General features: G+C 39.0%; 2 protein-coding genes across 2 annotated transcripts; both read left to right on the forward strand.

Moving 5' to 3' along the window:
- The first annotated feature begins 11,826 nt into the window (after positions 1-11,826).
- Positions 11,827-17,577, forward strand: LOC135220360 (uncharacterized). The gene is made up of 4 exons (XM_064257579.1): positions 11,827-12,205; positions 13,623-13,730; positions 14,321-16,784; positions 17,540-17,577. Exons 3-4 carry the CDS (start codon positions 16,454-16,456, stop codon positions 17,575-17,577), a joined length of 369 nt encoding a protein of 122 aa, XP_064113649.1. The 5' UTR covers positions 11,827-12,205; positions 13,623-13,730; positions 14,321-16,453.
- Positions 17,578-17,657: 80 nt separating this feature from the next.
- LOC135220361 (uncharacterized) lies at positions 17,658-18,338 on the forward strand. The gene has a single exon (XM_064257580.1). The coding sequence runs from the start codon at positions 17,658-17,660 to the stop codon at positions 18,336-18,338; it is 681 nt and encodes a 226-aa protein (XP_064113650.1).
- The last annotated feature ends 1,944 nt before the right edge of the window (positions 18,339-20,282 follow it).

A 20,282-nucleotide genomic window follows, 5' to 3' on the forward strand; every position in this document is an offset into this window, starting at 1 on the left:
TTCTGAAGTATTACCTTTAGGACTGGCCCCTGGGGGTTAATTACAGTCGTCCGAATAAATATTACTTAACCCTCTTACGCCGATTGGACGTATTAAACGTCGAGTCAAAATGTCTCCCGTATGCCGATTGGACGTATCATACGTCGGCTCAAAAAAGTTTTTTTAAAAATTCGCGCGGAAAAAATACTTATAGGCCTACCAGCCGAAAACTTTTGTATCACGCGCCTTGGGGGATGCTGGGAGTTCACGGATCAAGGCGTTGTTTTGTTTACAATCGCTACGCAGGCGCGCAAGCGCGAATTTCTTTCTTATCGCACTAAAAAGTATCAGTGACACATCTCGGAAATTATTTCGTAACTTTGACATAATTATTGCACCATTTTAAATTATCCATTTACATGAAGTATTATATATGAAAAATGTGCGCAATTTCATGCACAATACAACTAAAAAAAATACTCATGATTGTAGCTTATCAATTTTGAAATATTTCATATAAATAACGATAAGTGCAAAAATTTTCAACCTTCGGTCAACTTTGACTCTACAGAAATGGTCGAGAAAAACGCAATTGTAAGCTAAAATTCTTATATTATAGTAATATTCAATCATTTGCCTTCATTTTGCAACAAATTGGACGTCTCTAGCACAATATTTTCGATTTATGGTGAATTTATGAAAAACTTTTTCCTTACGTTCGTGCGATAACTCTTCGATAAATTTTTTCGTGCGATTGTCCTAATGTTTGCACCCTTTTAAATTTGCCGTTACATAAAGTTTTATATATGGAAATGTGCGCAATTTCATGCACAATACAACAAAAAAAACAACCCATGGTTGTAGCTTTTATCAGTTTTGAAATATTTCATATAAATAACGTTAAGTGCAAAATTTCAACTTTCGGTCACTTTGACTCTACCGAAATGGTCCGAAAAACGCAATTGTAAGCTAAACTCTTATATTCTAGTAATATTCAATCATTTACCTTCATTTTGCAACGAGTTGGAAGTCTCTAGCACAATATTTCGATTTATGGTGAATTTATGAAAAAAAAAATTACGTTCGCGCGGTAACTCTTCCGAAAAAATCAGAATTTTTTTTGTGCGATTGTCGAAATGATTGCACCATTTAAAATTAGCTGTTACATAAATAAAAGTTTTATATATGAAAATGTGCGCAATTTCATGTAGAATACAACTAAAATGATTGAAGGTTGTAGCTTTTCTCTTTTTTCGAAATATTTGCATATAAATCACGATAAATAGAAAAAAAAACCACGTTCGGGTCAATTTGACTCTACCGAAATAGTTGAAAAACGCAATTGTAAGCTAAAACTCTTACGGCCTAGTAATATTCCCTCATTTTTCTTCATTTGAAACAACAAATTTGAAGTCTCTAAACAATATTGTGATTTAGGGTGAATTTTTGAAAAATATATTTACCTTCACTCCGCGCGCCGATTCGCGGCCGCAAGTCTCCGAAATACGTACATGGCATTATCCTAATATTTGCTCCTTTTCATATTGCCTTTTTATAGAGTTTCATATATCAAAATGTGCGCCAAATATTGAAGAATACATAAAAAACAAAAAAATAATTGAAGGTTGTAGCTTTTTCCATCTTCGAAATATGTTGCATACTGAAAAAAAAAAAAATATATATATTAAAATTTCGACATTCGGTCAAATTTAACTCTGTCCGAAATGTTCGAAATCTGCAATTCTTAATCTAAAACTCTACAGTATCGTAATATTCAATTATTTGTCTTAATTTTTGAAACACAAATTGGAAGTCTCTAGAACAACAATATTGTTGATTTACGGTGAATTTTTGAAAAAGTTTTCTGCGCCAAAAAAACGTTAAACAATATTTTTTTGCGTCCGCGCGTTACGAATTCGTACATCATTTTGTGATAATATTTTTCCGGTGTTGCTTTTATTGTTTTACAATGTATATATCAAAATGATTGCAATTTAGTGTACAATACAATGCAAATAAAAGTAACTGGTTAGCTTTGATTGTTTTTCTGCACAGCGTGATTTGAATACAATTATGTATGAATTTTTTTTTTTTCGCTACCATATATCGCATTATTTTTACATATGATAATGATATTATTTTTCATTTCTGATGGTTGCATTCTAAACTTCAGGCAATGACAAAAAAAGGAGCCAAAAATGAAAACTCTTAATCTCAAAAGTAACGCGCGCTGTAATTTTTTGAAAAAATTATTTTTTCCACTTCCGCGCTCACTCCAAACCAACCCGGGGGGGGGGGGGGCCCGGCATACGGGGGAGACGTTTTGATTTTTTAGGGCTCCGGCGTAAAGAGGGTTAACATTCTTGTTCGGTAGGTAAAACTGCATAGAAAAACCGCAACTGTCAGTCTGGCCGCCACGGATAGGTACCCTAGATCTACCCTGTGGGGGATTTGTAGAACTTGGTAATTGGGATTTTCTTGTTATATATCCTTTTACTTTAGTGCAAAGAAAGTGTACCAATATGCTTTCAAGATAACCTTTTATAATTTGACATAGGATGCCTGCTAAATGGATATGGTTATGAACTTGAAAGGTTTGCTTGTAAGGTTTGGAAAAGGTAAAGTTTGTTTTAAGTTACTTTACAGATACAGTACTGATCTTTTTAAGTGGCCCAGATCCATTCTGGTTCTAGAACATGAATCATTAGTCGGTGTTTTACGGCAGTGTAACTTGTGTCAAAATGCCATAGTTTTAAAATATTAAACTCAGGCAATTTTGATGAAATTATGGAAAAGTGAATTGTGATATAGGAAGTCTTGAATGCCTGATTTGGACAGATTTTAGCAAACAAGCGGGGGTCAAATCCTTGAAATCTGGTGTAAAATATTTGCATGAGTTATTGGTATCTTGCAACAAATTGACTGTTAAATTTTATAGAAATGTGTACGTTCTTTATAGAAATGACAGCACTGAATAAAACTGCACTATAAGCAGATGTGGAAAGGTAATTGCAGTGGAAAGGTAATTGCAGTGGAAAGGTAATTGCAGTGGAAAGGTAATTGCAGTGGAAAGGTAATTGCAGTGAAGTCTCTTAAGGTAAAATTAAGTTTTATTTAGTTGTGAACTATAGTTATTTTTTTTTTATTTAATTTGGTAATTGTAGGCATTTCGTAGGCCAATGTATTACTTGGCATGTATTACATAATCCTTGAAAATAACAATTACGTACTGAACCTACCATATCAGAGCGCCTTAGTGGCGTGATCGGTATGGTCTTGGCCTTTCAATTCTCTAGCCATTCCCCTGAGGGGTTAGAGGTGTATTTCTGGTGGTAGTTCACACTCGTCGAGGCTCGAAAGTCACGTATAGCAGTTGGTCCCGTTACTTGAATAACCACTGGTTCCATGCAACTTAAACACCATACAAACAACCATACAAACAAATACAAACAAACCAACCTACCATATCAGTTTAAGTAGTTTATAGTGTAAGAATTTTAGTTTGAACAAAATTGTTCGAAGAAAAAATACATGGGTAGATGGCAGCTTTTTCCCTAGTTATGAAAATTCTTAAAATACTGAATGTTAGGTAAATGCTGGGTTTTAATTTTAAATGACCCATTTGAGTGCCTTCAAGATTTTTAGCTTAGTTTTGGCAATCTATGAAAACCCATTTGCTTTGAGATAGTAATATTTTCGTGATTCTGTGTTCATCTCTAAGGCTTCTTTATTCATTACTTGATATTTTTCATAGCAGCAAATCATTCGCAACCCATTAGGGATTAGGACACTTAAGTTCATAGTTTTCAATGTTAAAAATTTTTCAGCTTTAAAATTTAAATTTTGTTCATGAAACTTACCTGTCAGATATATATATAGCTGTATTTTCTGAAGTCCGACAGAAATTCAAAAACTTCCGGCACACACAGTGGTCGGCCAGGTGGTTAGTACCCATTCACGCCGCTGGGAGGCGGGTATCAGGAACCATTCCCATTTTCTATTCATAATTTTTCTGTCGCCGGTGCTGGAAACACCTGTTTTCAGTACCTCCGTCTTAGGATTTTGGAAACTTCATGGCCGCTAAATATCCTAATTGTCTTTTGATTTATTGACTTGGATTTGTGGCTAGGCATACGCTATCTTAAATTGTTTTGAATATGATTCATTTTGTATATCTGAATCTAAGTTAGGCTAGTTTTTCAGAGGGGTTGTTGTTGCTAAGATAGGGTGGTGGCTACCGAAAGCTTCGGTAGTTCCGCACTCGATATGCACGAGGGCTATGTGTCTTGCTTCTTTGTCGAGATTTGTCATGTAAGGAGTGTGAGACTTTGTCTAATTCCGTAAGGAAGACGTATGATTCGTATGTACGCAATTAATCAGTAAACAAAGTCAGGGTAGGCTAACTACTTGTAGACTTTATTTTGCCTACCCTGCAGTATGGCCTACGGGCTATAAATATGTCTCGTGAGGTAATGCCCTTTACGTTATAGATTCCATCTGTATCTTGGAATCTAAGGTGCTCGCTCTTCTATCATTGTGTGAAAAGAGTGCTACTTCTGTAGTTGTTACTCCTAACCCTGTAATGTTGCCTTCGGGCCCTAAACAGTTTCTGTAGAGGGTATTGACCTTTCTCTGTATACACTATCGATTCGTAACTTAGAATCGAAAGTGCTGGCTTTGGAGAGCAAAAAGTGAAGTGGCTAAGTGCAGTGACAGCCTTGCCCCTGTAGTGGAGTGCGTCAGATCGGCCTTATTTCGTCTCTAGGCCGGGACCTCTGCTTGACTCCCAGGAACAGGGAGAGAGCATGTCGAAAGCCGAAGGAGGGTTACGAGGAACTCCCACCGATCTGACGTGCCTTCGGCAGACGTGAAGTTACTCCCAGGCTGCCAAAGTGCGTGCACGAATCCTGAAGGATTGCTTCTCGTCCTCCGAAGCGTCCTCCCTGCGGCAGGGTTTGGAGCTTTTGGAAGGACTCGCGCCCTCTAAAATAGAAGCTTTATAGAAGAGGACGTTTCACGCCTCTCTCTCTCTCTCGTCATGCGTTGCAGTGAGAAGTAAGAAGGCGAACGTCGCCTGAACTCGTGTAGTCTTTCCACCGAGAAAAGGGAAAGCAAGTCATATTAGCAGGACGCTTTTGAGCGCGGACGTCCTAGCTTTGTTGCTGTGAGAATAAGAAGGCGTTCCCTCGCCCCGGGTATTCTCACACGATCAACCCTTCACCTGAGACTGCTTCGTGCAGTCGGTTTTCTCTCAGAGATGTCTAATGCTCTTCCCTGAAGGCAGTTTCGCTTGCATTGACGCCTGTCAGGAGCGTGACGCTTTTCTGCACGTTTTTTTTTTTTTTTGACGCTCGGCTCAAGACGGACGTTCGGATGGGACGCCAGGCGCGCGCAGGGTGCCATGCCAAGCGCGCACCAGTAGAGCCGAGGCCGAGCGCACGCCATGGATACCGAGCGCGAGCGGCGCGCGCCAGTGGACGCCGAGAGTGCTCGCTGCTCGCCAGTGGAACGCCGATGCGTGCTCGCTGCTAGCCAGTGGACGCCGAGCGCGCACGCCAGGTGTGTCGCCTGGCTGAACGTTTCTGTTGAAGTCTTCAAGCTGATTTGGGCCTAAAAGATTTTTACCTAACTTCGGTGATCCCTTCTACATCGCCTGCGAAGAATGTGAGTAAGCAGTGCTTCGGAGGAAGCTTAAAGTGAAAAGGCAACTTCGTTTTCGAAACCCAGCAAGACCACGGGTTTCGTGAATTATAGAGGTCTCTGTCAGTAATATTGCTTTTTGTAAAGTCAGGATTGGATGGAGTTATGGAAAGCTCAAGGAAAGATCTCTTTTGCTCTACCGCAGTCAAGACTTTGCGGTAAGGCAGCTATGGTTATTTGCCTAAAAGCTCGACGTCCTGCAGTCAGGACCTCTCGGCAACGTTCAGTAGGATTCTTGCAAAGGCACTCATCAAAAGGACGCTCTTCAGGAAGCGCAAGACAGGACTTCCTTTGCCATACTGCCAATAAATTTTGATACGGGAGAGGAAGCTGGTTGGAGAGTTTCTTCCTCTCCCAGGATAATTTTGCAAGCTTTTAGCCCATCTGAAAGGGCTTTTCAGATGATAGATTTTGTTAGTTCCTAGTCGGGACACACTTGCCGAATTGAACATAGTCGTTCTAAACCTGTCGTAATAAGCCGTCTCTTAACAGGATTCTTGCCCCTTCCTCGTTTGAGACGGAATCGAAAATAAATGCTCGCTTCCTGGATTACGTTTTGTCAATTCAGTGAATTCCCCCATTGACAATATACTATCGTTTTGTCAAGTAAGTGGGTATCCCCTCATTGACAAAATATCTTTGTCCCGTAAATGGGTTAGTTTCTCATTGACAACTTCTATTAACTTTATATTGCGTAAGCGGATAAGCTCTTATTGACAAGATTCAGGAAGAGCTCTCATTCATCATTCGCAGACTCGTACAAGAAATAGACTTGTAGACTACGTCAATCGAACGCTTATGTCCAATAACATAAGAAGCTTGAGCTGTCCGCGCTTCTTCAATTCTCTTGAGTTTTGTTTATGAAAACTTGCCTGTCAGTATGTATCGTAGCGTATTTCCGAATTCAAGTCTATAGTAATATGTCTGCCAGGTAAGTTATGAAAAAACTTTATTGCAATATAATATCATATTTTGCCTTGCGTTATTTTATACTGGTTGGTTCAAGTCATATACGCTTGCTGTAGTTACTCTTCGGATGGCAACCGAGAGGTCTATTGTCTATATTTTAAGGACATTTAATCGTTACTCCCTTGCAGCCTTCCAGAGTTTCCGATTTATCTTTTACCGTTGTATGGTAGTGTTATGACGACACAACTCATCTATCTATTTAGCGTTTTCTGTTTAGCTTAAAATATACCAGCTTGAGTCTCTTTATGCTAAAAATTACGGACCTATTTCTTCGTAGAATAGGGTAGCTGGCAACCCAGGCATAAAGTTAAGAGACGACGATCGTAAGCTGCTGCTGTCACTGTCCTCTCCGCCAGTCCAAACGAGGCAGTACAGCTCGTTCGCTGTCATGCGCTGTAGGTTACGTCTCTCTCTCTCCTGCGGGATTGATGACTAACCGTATCTCTGTGCTGGCAGTTACGTCTCTCTCTCTCTCCTGCGGGATTGACTGACTAACTGTATCTCTGCCCTACAATCACGGACTTTAGCCTAAGATTGAGGGGATTTCTTACATGAATGAATAAACATTGCATTCGTTTGCCTTACTATGTTCTCAGATATCTCTTACTCCTTCGGTGCTCGTTACCGCACGGTATAGGACTACGAGTCTACCGCAACATTTCACTATTATATGCTCTCCTGCTTAGGCAAAGCGCAGCCTTTTTCAGGGAAGTAAACCATACTGTGATGAGGGAATGGATTGAGCTTGCTGGGGACCATTTCCTTCCTAAAGAAAGTTTGTTTCCCTGAATAGACTGCAATTCAGACCTCTACAGTTTTTACCTACCGGGAAACTGAAATTTTATTAAAGATCTAGGAATGATTCTGAACATCTCTCGGTGCGTTAAGTATCACTTGAGGTGATAGAAAGAAGGTGCCGGACATCTGGAGAGGGTTTCAGATGTCCTGGATCATAATCTGAAAGAAGTGGAAGCAATTCTGTCGTCCTTCCAGTCTTGGAAACGAGTTTTTGGAACCAGTGGTCCATATCAACTCTGATCTTCCACAGCTCTCTCATATCTTAGGAAGTATCTTCTCTCGGTCCCTGTTCGGGTTTACGAGAAAGAGCCTATTAATAAAAACAGGCGTAGAATGTAACGATCCTCTAGGGGTTCGTTACGGATTGCAAAAGTCCGTACGAATCGTCTCGATCGACGGCAGCAACTACTGACTTTCGAGTGGAATCTTTCTTTAGAAGTATGTTGAGAGTTATGGAGACTTTAGGGACGTCCTTTCATACATCTCTTCGCTATGATATTGAACAGGGATGGATGTTTAGTCTCTTTTCCCCTTTTTCAAACACTTAGGAAATGTAATAAGATGATTTATACCATCACAGGGAGCGACAATGATGCTAATCGCCCCATGTTGGCCTTCAAGATCCTAGATTCACAGAGGTCACGTCCTTCCAAGGACCTTTTCCGAGAGAGTCTGTCTACTTTAACACGAAAGGTACCTATAACCTCTCCGCTCTGAGTCTGACTTCCGTTCAGACTATCGAGATGTTGACAGCATAAGATTGCCGTCTTCCCTTTCCGTTTGAAGAATGGGATAAGCTGGCAGTCACAACTATTAAAGAATACGCAAAATATGTTGTTGACGGCCTTTGGGCTCAGAGATTTGCTTCTGTCAAAACAACAAAGCCCTTCACGATCTTTGAGTTCTGTGGAATCTCGAAACTTGCTCACCATCTACTTTTTGTCTCGCCTGTTTTCTCGGAGTCAGACACTCGTGCGAGATCAGGAGACACATAGTAGCCCTGAGTTTCTTGTTGACGAAGTCGGTTGCGTTTACACACCCCCGATGATCGTTTAACATGAGACCAGGTTGGACTGTCAGGCATTCGTCCTTCGGGACTGAATCGCCTTTTTTGCTCCTCGTCCTTCTCCTGGCACCAGAAGCTCGAGTCAGGAGTGGCTCAGGAGTTGATTCGCTAACGAGCGTTGGGTTGCGTTCATCACCCCAAGGTTTGCTTAGCTTGAATCGCCCACAGGCAGTCCAGACATCATCCTTCAGCGAAGAATAGTGCTTATGGTCTTCAGGGTACAGCCTTGCTGTACTTGATTCGTCTGACTGGTCAACTGGTCGGTCACCTGACTTTAGTACAGACTGACTGACTGTGCATGTCCAGATCGAAGCTTTCAATATGGAACTTAGACATAGTCTGAAGTTTCTTGATGTCAAAGCATTCGAACATCTCCTACCTGTTAACTTCTTGCACGTGATCAGAAGGCCTTTTCTAACCACCCTAGATACGACAAAGAGGGTTAGTGAGGTTTCAGCCATCGTCAGAAGTTTTGGCATTAGAGAAACACAAGGCGGTGCGTTCTCTAAGCCTTCCGTTGTGGCCTAAGAATGGAAACCCGTCTTGTTCTTGGGCCAGGAGCTTGGAATCAAGGATGGCACAAGTTATTGGGCAGGAGCCAGAGAGAGTCCTGTGCCCTGTCAGGTCTCTCAAGTTTTATCTACATAAAACTCAAGAAAGTCGAAGTCGTACGGACAATCTGCAGTGTTCCGAAAAGAACCAGACTTGCCCATATCGAAGAACACCCTGGCTTTATTGTTAAGGAGTTCTTTCAAAAAAAGCTCCTTCATTGTGTTGGCACAAAGATTTGAAATCTTTTGATTTGAATGCTCACGAGGTGAGGGCGCGGCCTCGGAAGCATTTCAACAGAGCATGGCACTCAGCAACATCCTGAGTACCATGTTTTAGCGAAGCAACTGTGTTCAATTCACACTCCCTGCGAGATGTGAAGATGGCATATGAGATCTGCCTGCTCGCTAGGGCCGCCAATACTTGGTCTGTAGACACAATCTTGGGGCAAGTAGTACCACTCATCCTATCCTGTAGAAAATGGTTTAGGAAGAGCTCTTAATTTAGTAGTTGAGTCGCCGACAACGGTGACTTCTTAACTCTTAAGCCTTAGTTAACACACCTTAACTTTGGCTAGGTTGGTCAGGTGGTGATATATATTTTTATATATATATTTTACTTACTTCTTAGCCCTCATGGTATGGTCAATATGGTCTAGTCACGTCGTGGTCTCGCCCCTGTGACAGATATCTGGAGTGCACCAGCTATATAGGTCTCTACCTCGCTGGCAACTCTAGTAGCACAAGCAGACTTACGTGGGCAATAACCACGAAGCCAGCAATGCTAACAGGTGGAACCAAGATATAAATCATCTGCATGCATTTGTTTCCCAAAATCCTTCTATTCTGTCCCTTCCCACCTCCAACGGTGGGATTCAGCTATATATATATCTGACAGGTAAGTTTCATGAACAAAATGATATTGTTATGATACAATAAAGTTTGTTCATACTTACCTGGCAGATATATAATTAAGTACCCACCCACCTCCCCTCATGGGGACAGTGGAAATAAAAATTATGAATAGAAAATGGGAATGGTTCCTGATACCCGCCTCCCAGCGGCGGGAATGGGTACTAACCACCTGGCCGACCACTGTGTGTGCCGGAAGTTTTTTAATTTCTGTCGGACTTCGGAAAATACAGCTATATATATATCTGCCAGGTAAGTATGAACAAACTTTATTGTATCATAACAATATCATTTTTCTTTTGCAGGGATTGCCATTACAACATCTCAAAGCTGAGGACTCAACCTTGAGTTAGCACCAGACTGACAAGTCTCTTCCCGAGAAGCATCTTCCTGAATTTGAATAGATGAATTTATCGGAATTCGGACCTGATGGGCTAGTCATTCCGAGGCAAATCTTCCTAAGAATTTGAATCTAGGAGTTTTTTAGATTGAGTATCCTCAAAGATTTTTGTCAATGTCGAAGCACTAAATATTCCAACCCATAACTGCTTATTCCTCATAGTACTCATGTTCTTGTAGTAGAAAACTTTAATGCTTTAATTACGGTTCAATTTCTTTTCAGTGTTTGATTGAAGGTTTCTTGCAAGCTAGTAATTCATGGCTTGAGGTTAAACTTTAGTTAGTGCAACTTAGTTTGATGAAAATCAAACTTAATCCGAAGTACTTCTCACCTATGTGGCTTGGTTCCTATCTAAGCATAGTTCTCTTGATTATAATACAGTAAATTAATCGGACAGCTTGTAACTATTTGACTTTTGTCTGAGATACAAATGGAGTACCACTGGAACTAAAACCATTGCACAGTACATTAAAAGATACTAAGCAAACTAAAATTAATTTTTAATTGATTGTAGATTGTGATTATAACTTTACTGGGTGCATAGAAAATTATGAAAATATTTGAAATGTTTTAAATAAAATTAACTATTTTAATGAAAGATTTCAATACATCCTGCTAACATAGTTTGTAGTTCTAAATCTCTTAAAATTTTGTGGGAGATTAACCCAGAATAGTATAGATACCTTAGCCACACTAGGGCTGAAAGCTGCAGGACAAATTTAATACAGACGGTTCTGGTGGTGATGAATGTAGTATTTTATGAAGGATCTCAAGAAATTTGGGTATGCACCATATTTCTCTTTAGGCAGGTCATCCAGGCTTTGTTGTAGCCAGAATACCTATTAATCACTCGAGGAATTGCCCTAAAATTTAGCCCTAAACTTGTGGAATCTTGGTTTTGTGAATTAACAATGCAATAGCCAATGCAATTGCCAGTGTAGATTTTTTTTTATTTAATGCTGGTTCTGACATAAGGATACAGTATTTGGTATACTTATCTATTCAATAACTGTACCAAGTTGTTCTTGCTTATTTTGTAGACATCAAGGCTGTAACTTTGTCACTGAATAGATTTCCATGTTACTGGCTCTGATATTTGGTTTGAGATTCTTACCCATATCTGATGTTAAAGAGCATTGTTCATTGTATGGTAATCACCTACACTTAAGCCCTTTCAGACAAGTATCTAAGGCCTGAGGGAACCACCTGGTTTCTAACTATTGGTAACCGTACCAATGTGTTGTCAAGTACCGATACTCGGTGGCAAGAAACCACCTGTTCTCTGGAATTGTAATATGAAAGGTTCTTGTTCTTATCTGAATTCTTGGGCAATAAAGCTTTTTGTTGTTATTTTTGAAATTCGTGAGGATTGATAGATTAATTACACTGTATTGTAAGTGGGAAGAGGTGGTGGCTATGATAGTTGTCATGTTGCTTTGTGGGGGGTTGGGGGGGAGTTCTATAAGTCATGTTAGCCAGTTAACCAATTTAACTGGCTAGCCTATACAAAAAGCTGCTTTAAAGTTTTGTTGTATTTGTCAAGCTTGCTCTTAGGATTTTACTTTTAATAGATTTGCAATTAAACTCTACTAATTTTAAGGTGAAATTTTTCATATTTCTGGGAAGACTGACTGACTGACTACTACTCAATAATTAGGGAGCTGTCACTTTAAATTAGACCGAATTTCCTAGATACACTGGTGTTCCTTGCATTCATCTCTGACGCACGCGCTTGCGGCTTGATTTGGGTTGGAGCATGATCAATCCAAGCTACAGGAGAATTTCAACTGGATGTTTAAATGAGACCTCAGGAAGTCTGTGCACTGTTGATAGGTAAGTTTGTCACACTGGCTGCTTCAGATGTGATTTTCAACGGTATTTTTCATCAAAAACTCTAAAACTAGCGAATGCTATCAGAGATATGATTAATCTCGCCAATCTTTGGAGGACTGTAAGATACATTGCAATTTTAGATGCTGGATCAATTCGAATCAGATATGTTGAAAATGGAAAGTTGGAGGAAGCCTTTGCATGACTATACTCAGTGCTTTGTTCTGGTGTCATACATAGAAATCGACCTAATATAAAGGATCAGCTACCACTATGCAGATTAGTTAGGTGAATGTGGCATTAGGCAGTTCGTAACTGGAGACCAGTTTTCTGTGTGGTTACTTTAGCAACTAAAATTACTGGCCGATTATGGAATGGGAAGCTATTGAAGAGTTAGTCCCTTAAATGCTTTACTTCATTGGACCATAAAATATTTTGCTCTTGTATAGCTCGCTTCCAATAGTTAAGTGGTTTGTGATTCTCTTATTGGTAGTTACACTTGTGTATTTAATGTAATTTAAGAAGTATACCTTTGATTATTCATAGTCAACTTGGACATTTCAATAAGTTGCTTTGGCCATATTTTGATACCTAAAGGCCTGTCCACACTAGCGGGCCTGATCGGCGTGCTCTGGGGTTGACAGGCAAATTCTGGCAAGCTTACCCGTGAATGTTGTCGGCGAAGGAGAGGTGGGCTCGCGCGATGATGCCAGTAGTGTGTCAGTGCGGTACGATAAATATGGTGCCTCCGCAAATAAGATAATGTAGCGTGATAATTGCATTGTGTGATAAAAAGGAGAATATGGTGCAAAGAATGGCTCGGTTAAAGAAATTTATATGGTTAACATAAGTCTGCCAGGGTCGAAGCTCAAGCCATCAGGCACCGCCACGGTGATTTTGCTAAGAGACCCATCGGGCAATTTGACGGTTTGCCCATAAAGTGCGCCCGTTAGAGGGGAGGTCCGCCGATCAGGCCCGGTCGTGTGGACAGGCCTTTAAGCTTGAGTGAAGGCTGCATACCATTTTATTGGTCAGCAGTTTTGCCCACTTTGATGCCCTAAACCTAAATGAAGGCTTTAATACCTGGTTATGAGGTTACATCCTTTAAGTTCAATAAGTTCAATTGTCATTTCGGTTTTTAACTTGCTCTCAAAGTTCCTTCTTGCTTGTTTCACTTTTCTTCAGCAATCTGTTAACTTTTTTCGTCAAAACTGATGTTGAGTTTGGAATGGTTTTAAAGAATTTAGTACCATTGGTACCCTGTAATTTATTTTATTTGCACGCCTTATGACTTTTTTCCAATGATATTAACTTGGCAGATGTTACACACTAACCAAGATATCTGATAAGTATGCACAGTCTACTTCAGTATAGGGATTTCCTTTCCTATTCCTGTATCTAATTTCATAATTTTTTACAGATTTTTCTCAGTCTTATGGGAGCAGACTATACGCAAAGCCACACCAACTTGAACAATCAAGTCAGTCATGTGACCTTTCTTTCACCAGTTAGCTGATACAAAAAAAAGGTGGGTTTAATACGTTAATTTAAAAGTTTTGTAGGTAGAGTTGTAGGTTATTTGCCAGTTAAGCAAAATTTGCAACTCTTAGAATAGTCAGGTTTAGTAATTTACATAACTTTAATAGAAATTTTAATCCCCAAATTAGTTTCACTGGTTTTTTAAGCCACTGCTAATTTGCATTTCTTTAAGCCATTGATAATATGCTTTGAGTTATTGGAATAAAAATTGATTTTGCTGCAAACCTTTAATTTAAATGTAAAGAAATAGTATAAGGAAGAACATTTTATGGAGTTAAATTATTTTGCTTGAAAGCCTTTAACTTTAAATGTATAGATAGTTTATAGAATTTTAAAGCTTGTAAATTACTATGCCCATATGTCACACTATATAAATTTCGGATCAAGCTCAATTATGCTTATGTTTTTGGAATTTAGGCATATTTTTGTTACAGAAGTTCTTCAGTGCAATAAAAAAATTTACGCACATTTTAATACTCAAAGATTCAATCAATATAGCTATTTCTTCATGTTTGGAACTTCCAGAGGATTTTTAAATATGCGTATCATTTAAAAGTTTGAATTTTCTTGTTATTACAGAGGAACAAGACGAGACTGAAATTTTAGAGGCAGATTCCATAGCAAGCAAAATTTTATAAATTCTTTCTTGGGGATAGAATGCAACTTTGTTGTAACGTTCCTGAAGATGATTGCAAAATGCAGCAGATTCATCTTGGATACATTGCAGCTTCATGATCTAGCAGAAATTTATTTAGTTGTGGAAATTCTTGTTAGTTACATTAAGTCACATGCGGAGATTCATGGTAGTTACATAGTCGCATGTGGCGATTCATGTTACCTACATTAAATATGCAATGGCCCTGCAGATGCAGCAGAGATTCTCATCTTGGGCTTATATAATGCAAGCTCTGTTAAGTAATGCTCTTGAAAATGAAGCGGAAATCATTCGTCGTGTAAACACCCTAGGATAAATAGAAGATTCCTGGGTTACAATAGAAGATAAGTCAGAGTATTAAGCAAAGTCATTCATTCATTTTGTAATCATCCTGGGTTAAATTAAAGTTCTAAGTCACCGTGTATATATGGAACATTCCCAGAGATTGCAGCCAGGAAAAACCAGAGCATACGTAAAACCAAGAGGTACACTAATTAAGTAAGCAGTGAAACAGAAGAAAAGGATACTTGGCTTCTCGAGGAATGGCAGCAATTATAGAATTCCTTCCCCTTCGAGATCTAGATTTTTCTACAGGAACTAAATATTCTTCAACTATTCTGCTCATGATTAGTAGTAGCTAATGTATTTGATCCCTGTCCAGTGGGGGAAATATTTGTGCATTTCTTCTTCGACTATTCTTTTCTGGTACAGCACCATTTATATAACTATCTCCATCAAGAACTACTAGTTACTCTTCTTGAACTTCCCTAATACAGGAACACCATCTTGTGTAGACTTGTCCTCTTCTTTTGACTTCTCTAAAGGCCTGTCCACACGATCGGGCCTGATCGGCGGACTTCCCCTCTAACGGGCACACTGACGGGCAAACCGTCAAATTGCCCGATGGGTCTTGTAGCAAAATCACCATGGTGGTGCCTGATGGCTTGAGCTTCGACCCTGGCAGACGTATGTTAACCATATACATTTCTTTTACTGAGCCATTCTTTGCACCATATTCTCTTCTTTTTTATCACACACAAAGCAATTATCATGCTACACTATCTTCTTCTTTGCGGTAGGCCCCATGTTTATCGTACCGCACTGAACATGCTACTGGCATCGTCGGACACGCCCACCTCTCCATCGCCTCACCCGTGTGGACAACATTCACGGATAAGTCCGCCAGAATTTGCCCGTCAACCCTGGAGCACGCCGATCAGGCCTGGTCGTGTGGACAGGCCTTAATACAGAATCACCATATTATATTGCCTTGTCCTCTTCACAAACTAGTTATATTTCTTAGACTCTCTTCATGAAGAGCAGCATTTTGTAGATTTCAGTCCCCTCCGCAAACTAGTAGTTTCTTCATCAACTAGTCTCTTCTACAGGAACAGCAACTTATGTAGACTTGTCCCCTTCAGAAGTTAGTTTTGTTTCTTCACCTATTCTCTTTCTTCCGTAAGATGTCCTGTACACTTTTCTCCCAGTCAGATATAGCTTGTGTTCATATAGTTCAATCACTTTCAAAAACAGCTTATTTTCCTTGCTTAGTATTCTGTTTCTCTCTCAAGTGTTCAATGGTGCACATTTTAAACTTCTCTCTCCTTTAGAAACACCTAACGTTGCCTGTTCTTGTATCCTGGTTGTCGACATCCCACCTCTAGTAACTGCAAAAAAACAAATTGGATGTCAGAATATTCAAAATAAAACTTCCTGTAAACTTACATGGTTTTTAATGCCTTTACATTTCGGTTGTAAACTTCGGGTAGAACTAAAAAGTTCGATATTGACATATCAACAATTCTTGCCACAAAATTGTGAAATGAGACATATCAACAATTCTTGCCACAAAATTGTGAAATGAGACATCAACAATTCTTGCCACAAAATTGTGAAATGAGCATAAAGCTGGTCTCACACTAGTCATTTCTTGCTCGCGGTTTTGGCCAGCATCCAGCCGATGCTCGCGAGCAAAAGTGTTGTATCGTCACACTAGGATCTCGTGGTTTCGAGGAGCAGTAGGAAAAAGTAAACAAAACTGATCAGCTGATATCATCATGGCGCCCGGAAATCGTCGGACTGTTGCAAGATGTGCTGCGGTGATGTGTGTTCTTGGAGTCTTACGTGAATGCAAGAGCAACAAAAAACGTTTGTGGGTTCGAGAGTGGCTCAGGAGAAGAGAGGATAAAGGTATCTTTGACAACTTGTGTCGGGAAATGAGGTTGGGAGATGACGCTGCCTTCTACAACTACCACAGAATGAACAAAGAAGATTTTGATTATCTCTTGAGGCTTGTTGGGCCCAAGATTGCTAAGCAAGACACCAGGATGAGAAAGGCTATTCCACCAGAACAGAGATTATCAGTCACATTGAGGCACTTGGCCACAGGTAAGTTACTAGGCTATAGCCTATAGGATAATTAGGTTATGACATGGGTAAAAAACCGCAAGGTACAGGCAGGGGTGGACCATGTACGATTAATGTGTACAACCCCAAAAAAAGTACATCATAACGCGTCCTGACATCGGAGATGGGCATCAGACGCGACTTGTTGGTGAGAAACGGAGCTAAAGACCTCTACTCCGGTGTCAGGACGCGTTATAATGTACTTTTCTTGTAGTTGTACACACTGATCGTACATGGTCCACCCCTGTACCATGCGGTTTTTTACCCTAGTGCCATTAGAGGTGGCAAATATTTAAATTAAACCCTTGTGAAAAAATATTTGTTTTTATTGTTTAGGTATGTGTATTTGATATATTCCTTCAATAATTTATAGTAGGGGCAGACCCTCCTGTACTTCAGTTGTCCACCAAATCAAAAGAACTTTTGGAGTATACCGACATACCTAACCTTACCTACTTAGCCTATAGTGTGTTTACTTTTCTAAGATCGCTGTGGTGTGGCAGGATCCAACAGGCCATTCAGTACATCTAGCTATAATTATAGAAAGAGAATTAATCTACTCAAGCAGGCCCATCTCTGCAGGGAAGCATTTAAAGGGCCTTACATACCCGTAAATATGACTACTGTCTTTTCTACCTGGCCCCACCAGAGCAATCTCAGAAAAGTAAACACACTATAGTTGTCGTAGTTCACCGACTGGTAAATATTAAACTAGTGAATTTCATTTTTATTTTCAGGTGAATCAAAAACATCCCTGGGATCCTTCCTAGGATAAGCAGCCCAAACCTCCTTTCAAGTGTCGTTCCTGAGGTGTGTGAGGCCTTATATGCAGCTCTGCAACAGTTATATATGAAAATGCCTACAAATGAAGAGGAATGGCTTCGCATCCAAGCAGAATTTCATTCTCTCTGGCAGTTTCCAAATTGCTGTGGTGCTTTAGATGGGAAGAGAGTTCTTATAGCCAAACCTCCAAAATCAGGTTCAACATATTATGACTACAAATGTCATTTCAGCTCCATACTTCTTGCCCTTGTCGATGCGAAGCCGAGATTCATTTATGTAGATGTTGGTAGTGCAGGAGGACGTGCCAGTGATGGAGGTGTATGGGAGAAATGCTCTTTGAAAAGGGCACTTGATAGGGATTTGGTGAAATTTCCTCCACATAAGTCCTTACCTTTTTCGCAGAAAGCATGCCCAAGTGTGATTCTTGCCGATGATGCTTTCCCTCTCACTACATCTTTAATGAAACCTTACCCTGGTCGAGGACTGACCCATGAGAAAAGGATGTTCAACTACAGGCTCTCTCGTGCTAGACGCTCATCAGAGAATGCATTTGGTATACTTTCTGCAAAATTTAGAATATTTAAGCAGCCGATTAATACGTCTCCAGAAAACATCAATTCAATTATTTTAGCTGCATGTTCCCTTCACAATTTTTTATGGACCCGTTCACCAAACACACATGCACCAGCAGAAATGTTGGAGCCTGAGGACCACTGCAATGGTGGTATGATAGGCCTACTGCCGAATTCCTAGGACGCCCATCAGAATGATGCTGCAGTTGTAAGGGACACTTTTCATGGCCCTACTTCAATGGTGAAGGCAGAGTTCCGTGGCAAGAGCAGATGTCACTATTCCACTAGGAAGTTGTATTTATAGGTTTTGTGTGTAAATGTAAAATGTATTATTGTTTTCTAAATAAAGTGTCATTATGATTTGTGTGTTTCTTTAGCCCGGACTTATTTAATTTTCTTCTTACTGTGCAATATATTTTAGTATTTTTTTTCTTTGCTACTGTGCTTATAAGCCTATGCCTCATGTCATTAATGTATAAAAATGCAAACGTCCTCAAAATGCGCATCCGCAGTGAATATTACTCAACGTTATTGTCCTTCATGAAATAAAACCTGTGAAAATAGTTCATTCATATGTTAAAGTAATGTTGTAATATTATTTATGTTCAAAATAGTTAGAAAATAGAATTATTGCATATTAATTAATAAATTTGGCTTATTTGAGAAAAATATATATATCTTAGTACTGGATGTTAAATTTAAGCATGGTAGTGAAATATTGCAAGCAGTGAGAGAACAAAATGCAGGAAGACTGACTGACACAAAAATAAAAAAAAACTTTTTTTTGCTTTGAACTCTTATTTTAGACTTTTGGACAGTTCATTATTGTGTAGTAATATTGCAGTACTGTCAAAACAAGTTAATTATACACAGAGAACTTTAGTTTCAAATAAGTGTCACAACTATCACAGAACTACCAATATAAATGCCTTCATCTAAGGCTACAGTTATTTGCAAAAATTAAAAAGTAAATAGACCAAACATTATAAGTTTTATTATTCTAGTGTTCAATGCATTATTTTAATACTACATAATTAAGAGGTGTATGTTGATAGAATCTTTAAACAAAACTGTATATAATTTTTAAATTATTAGGACTATTAATACAAAACTAACAAGACAAAAAAAATAATCGCCTAAATTATCGAAATCAACAGGATGGTCTTGCAAAACTTTAGGACTATTAATACAAAACTAACAAGACAAAAAAAATAATCACATAAATTATCGAAATCAACAGGATGGTCTTGCAAAACTTTAACATTAAAGTACACAGCTTTCTTATCGTTTTTAGACAAGGGAGCCATGAAACCTGTTATAAGATTTGTGGCTGCTTTAATAACAGGATCACATAATTGATCTGGTTGATTCAGAATAGAATCAACTTTATCCAAAATATTATCAAAACTTTCACCTTCTGTTGAGCATTGTAATTTCCTCCTCTTTTTTTATTCTTGTATCTGATCTCTGGGAAATGGAAGAGGAGGAGGATGGAGTAGATGCATGGGTTCCATCAAAATAACTGTCACTATGCACGGACAATGATGAAGTAGACCGTGTTTGGGGTGGCGTTAGGTCTGGGATGTTGCACACCTGTGGTTGTGCACCATCACACTCACCCCAATTACTATTGGATGTTCCCTCTTCATAGTGTTCACTTGATATGGAAAGCACTATAGTCTCTGGTTCCTGTAAGAAAATTTATAACTATGAAATTTTTCATAAAGTCCATTTTTATTTACAGCACATTTAAATGTTCCTATCCAAAATCATCAGTTGCCAAAAATTATAGGTAGACATACAAATTATAACATGACTATTATAAGGTGTATATAAATAAAGGAGCAAAGAGCTAAACAAGTCTATGATGCAATGCTAATTGAATTTTATAATACAGAGTAATTATAGTGTGTGACCTACAATATAGTGATTTAGAGGAAGAGCTCAAAAATAGAGCACTTTGCTGCAGATACATATATGTATATACATATTTCTTTTTACTAGAAAATAATGGCAAAATTCAGTCAACTAGCTCTTAAACCATGTTTCTCATTAGAAAAAAGAAAATGTAAAATTCTAAAATCCTATTAGAAAAGTATAAGTTTATCATTTTTTTCTTAAAAAT

Source organism: Macrobrachium nipponense, chromosome 1 (assembly GCF_015104395.2).
Source record: "Macrobrachium nipponense isolate FS-2020 chromosome 1, ASM1510439v2, whole genome shotgun sequence".
NCBI lineage: Eukaryota > Metazoa > Arthropoda > Malacostraca > Decapoda > Palaemonidae > Macrobrachium > Macrobrachium nipponense.

Bases quoted from the DNA above. Each gene is read 5' to 3' on its own strand.
- LOC135220360 (XM_064257579.1), top strand. From the start codon at position 16,454: ATGGCGCCCGGAAATCGTCGGACTGTTGCAAGATGTGCTGCGGTGATG. The intron at 16,785-17,539 runs GTAAGTTACTAG...TTTTATTTTCAG, and splicing joins ATTGAGGCACTTGGCCACAG to GTGAATCAAAAACATCCCTG.
- LOC135220361 (XM_064257580.1), top strand. From the start codon at position 17,658: ATGCCTACAAATGAAGAGGAATGGCTTCGCATCCAAGCAGAATTTCAT.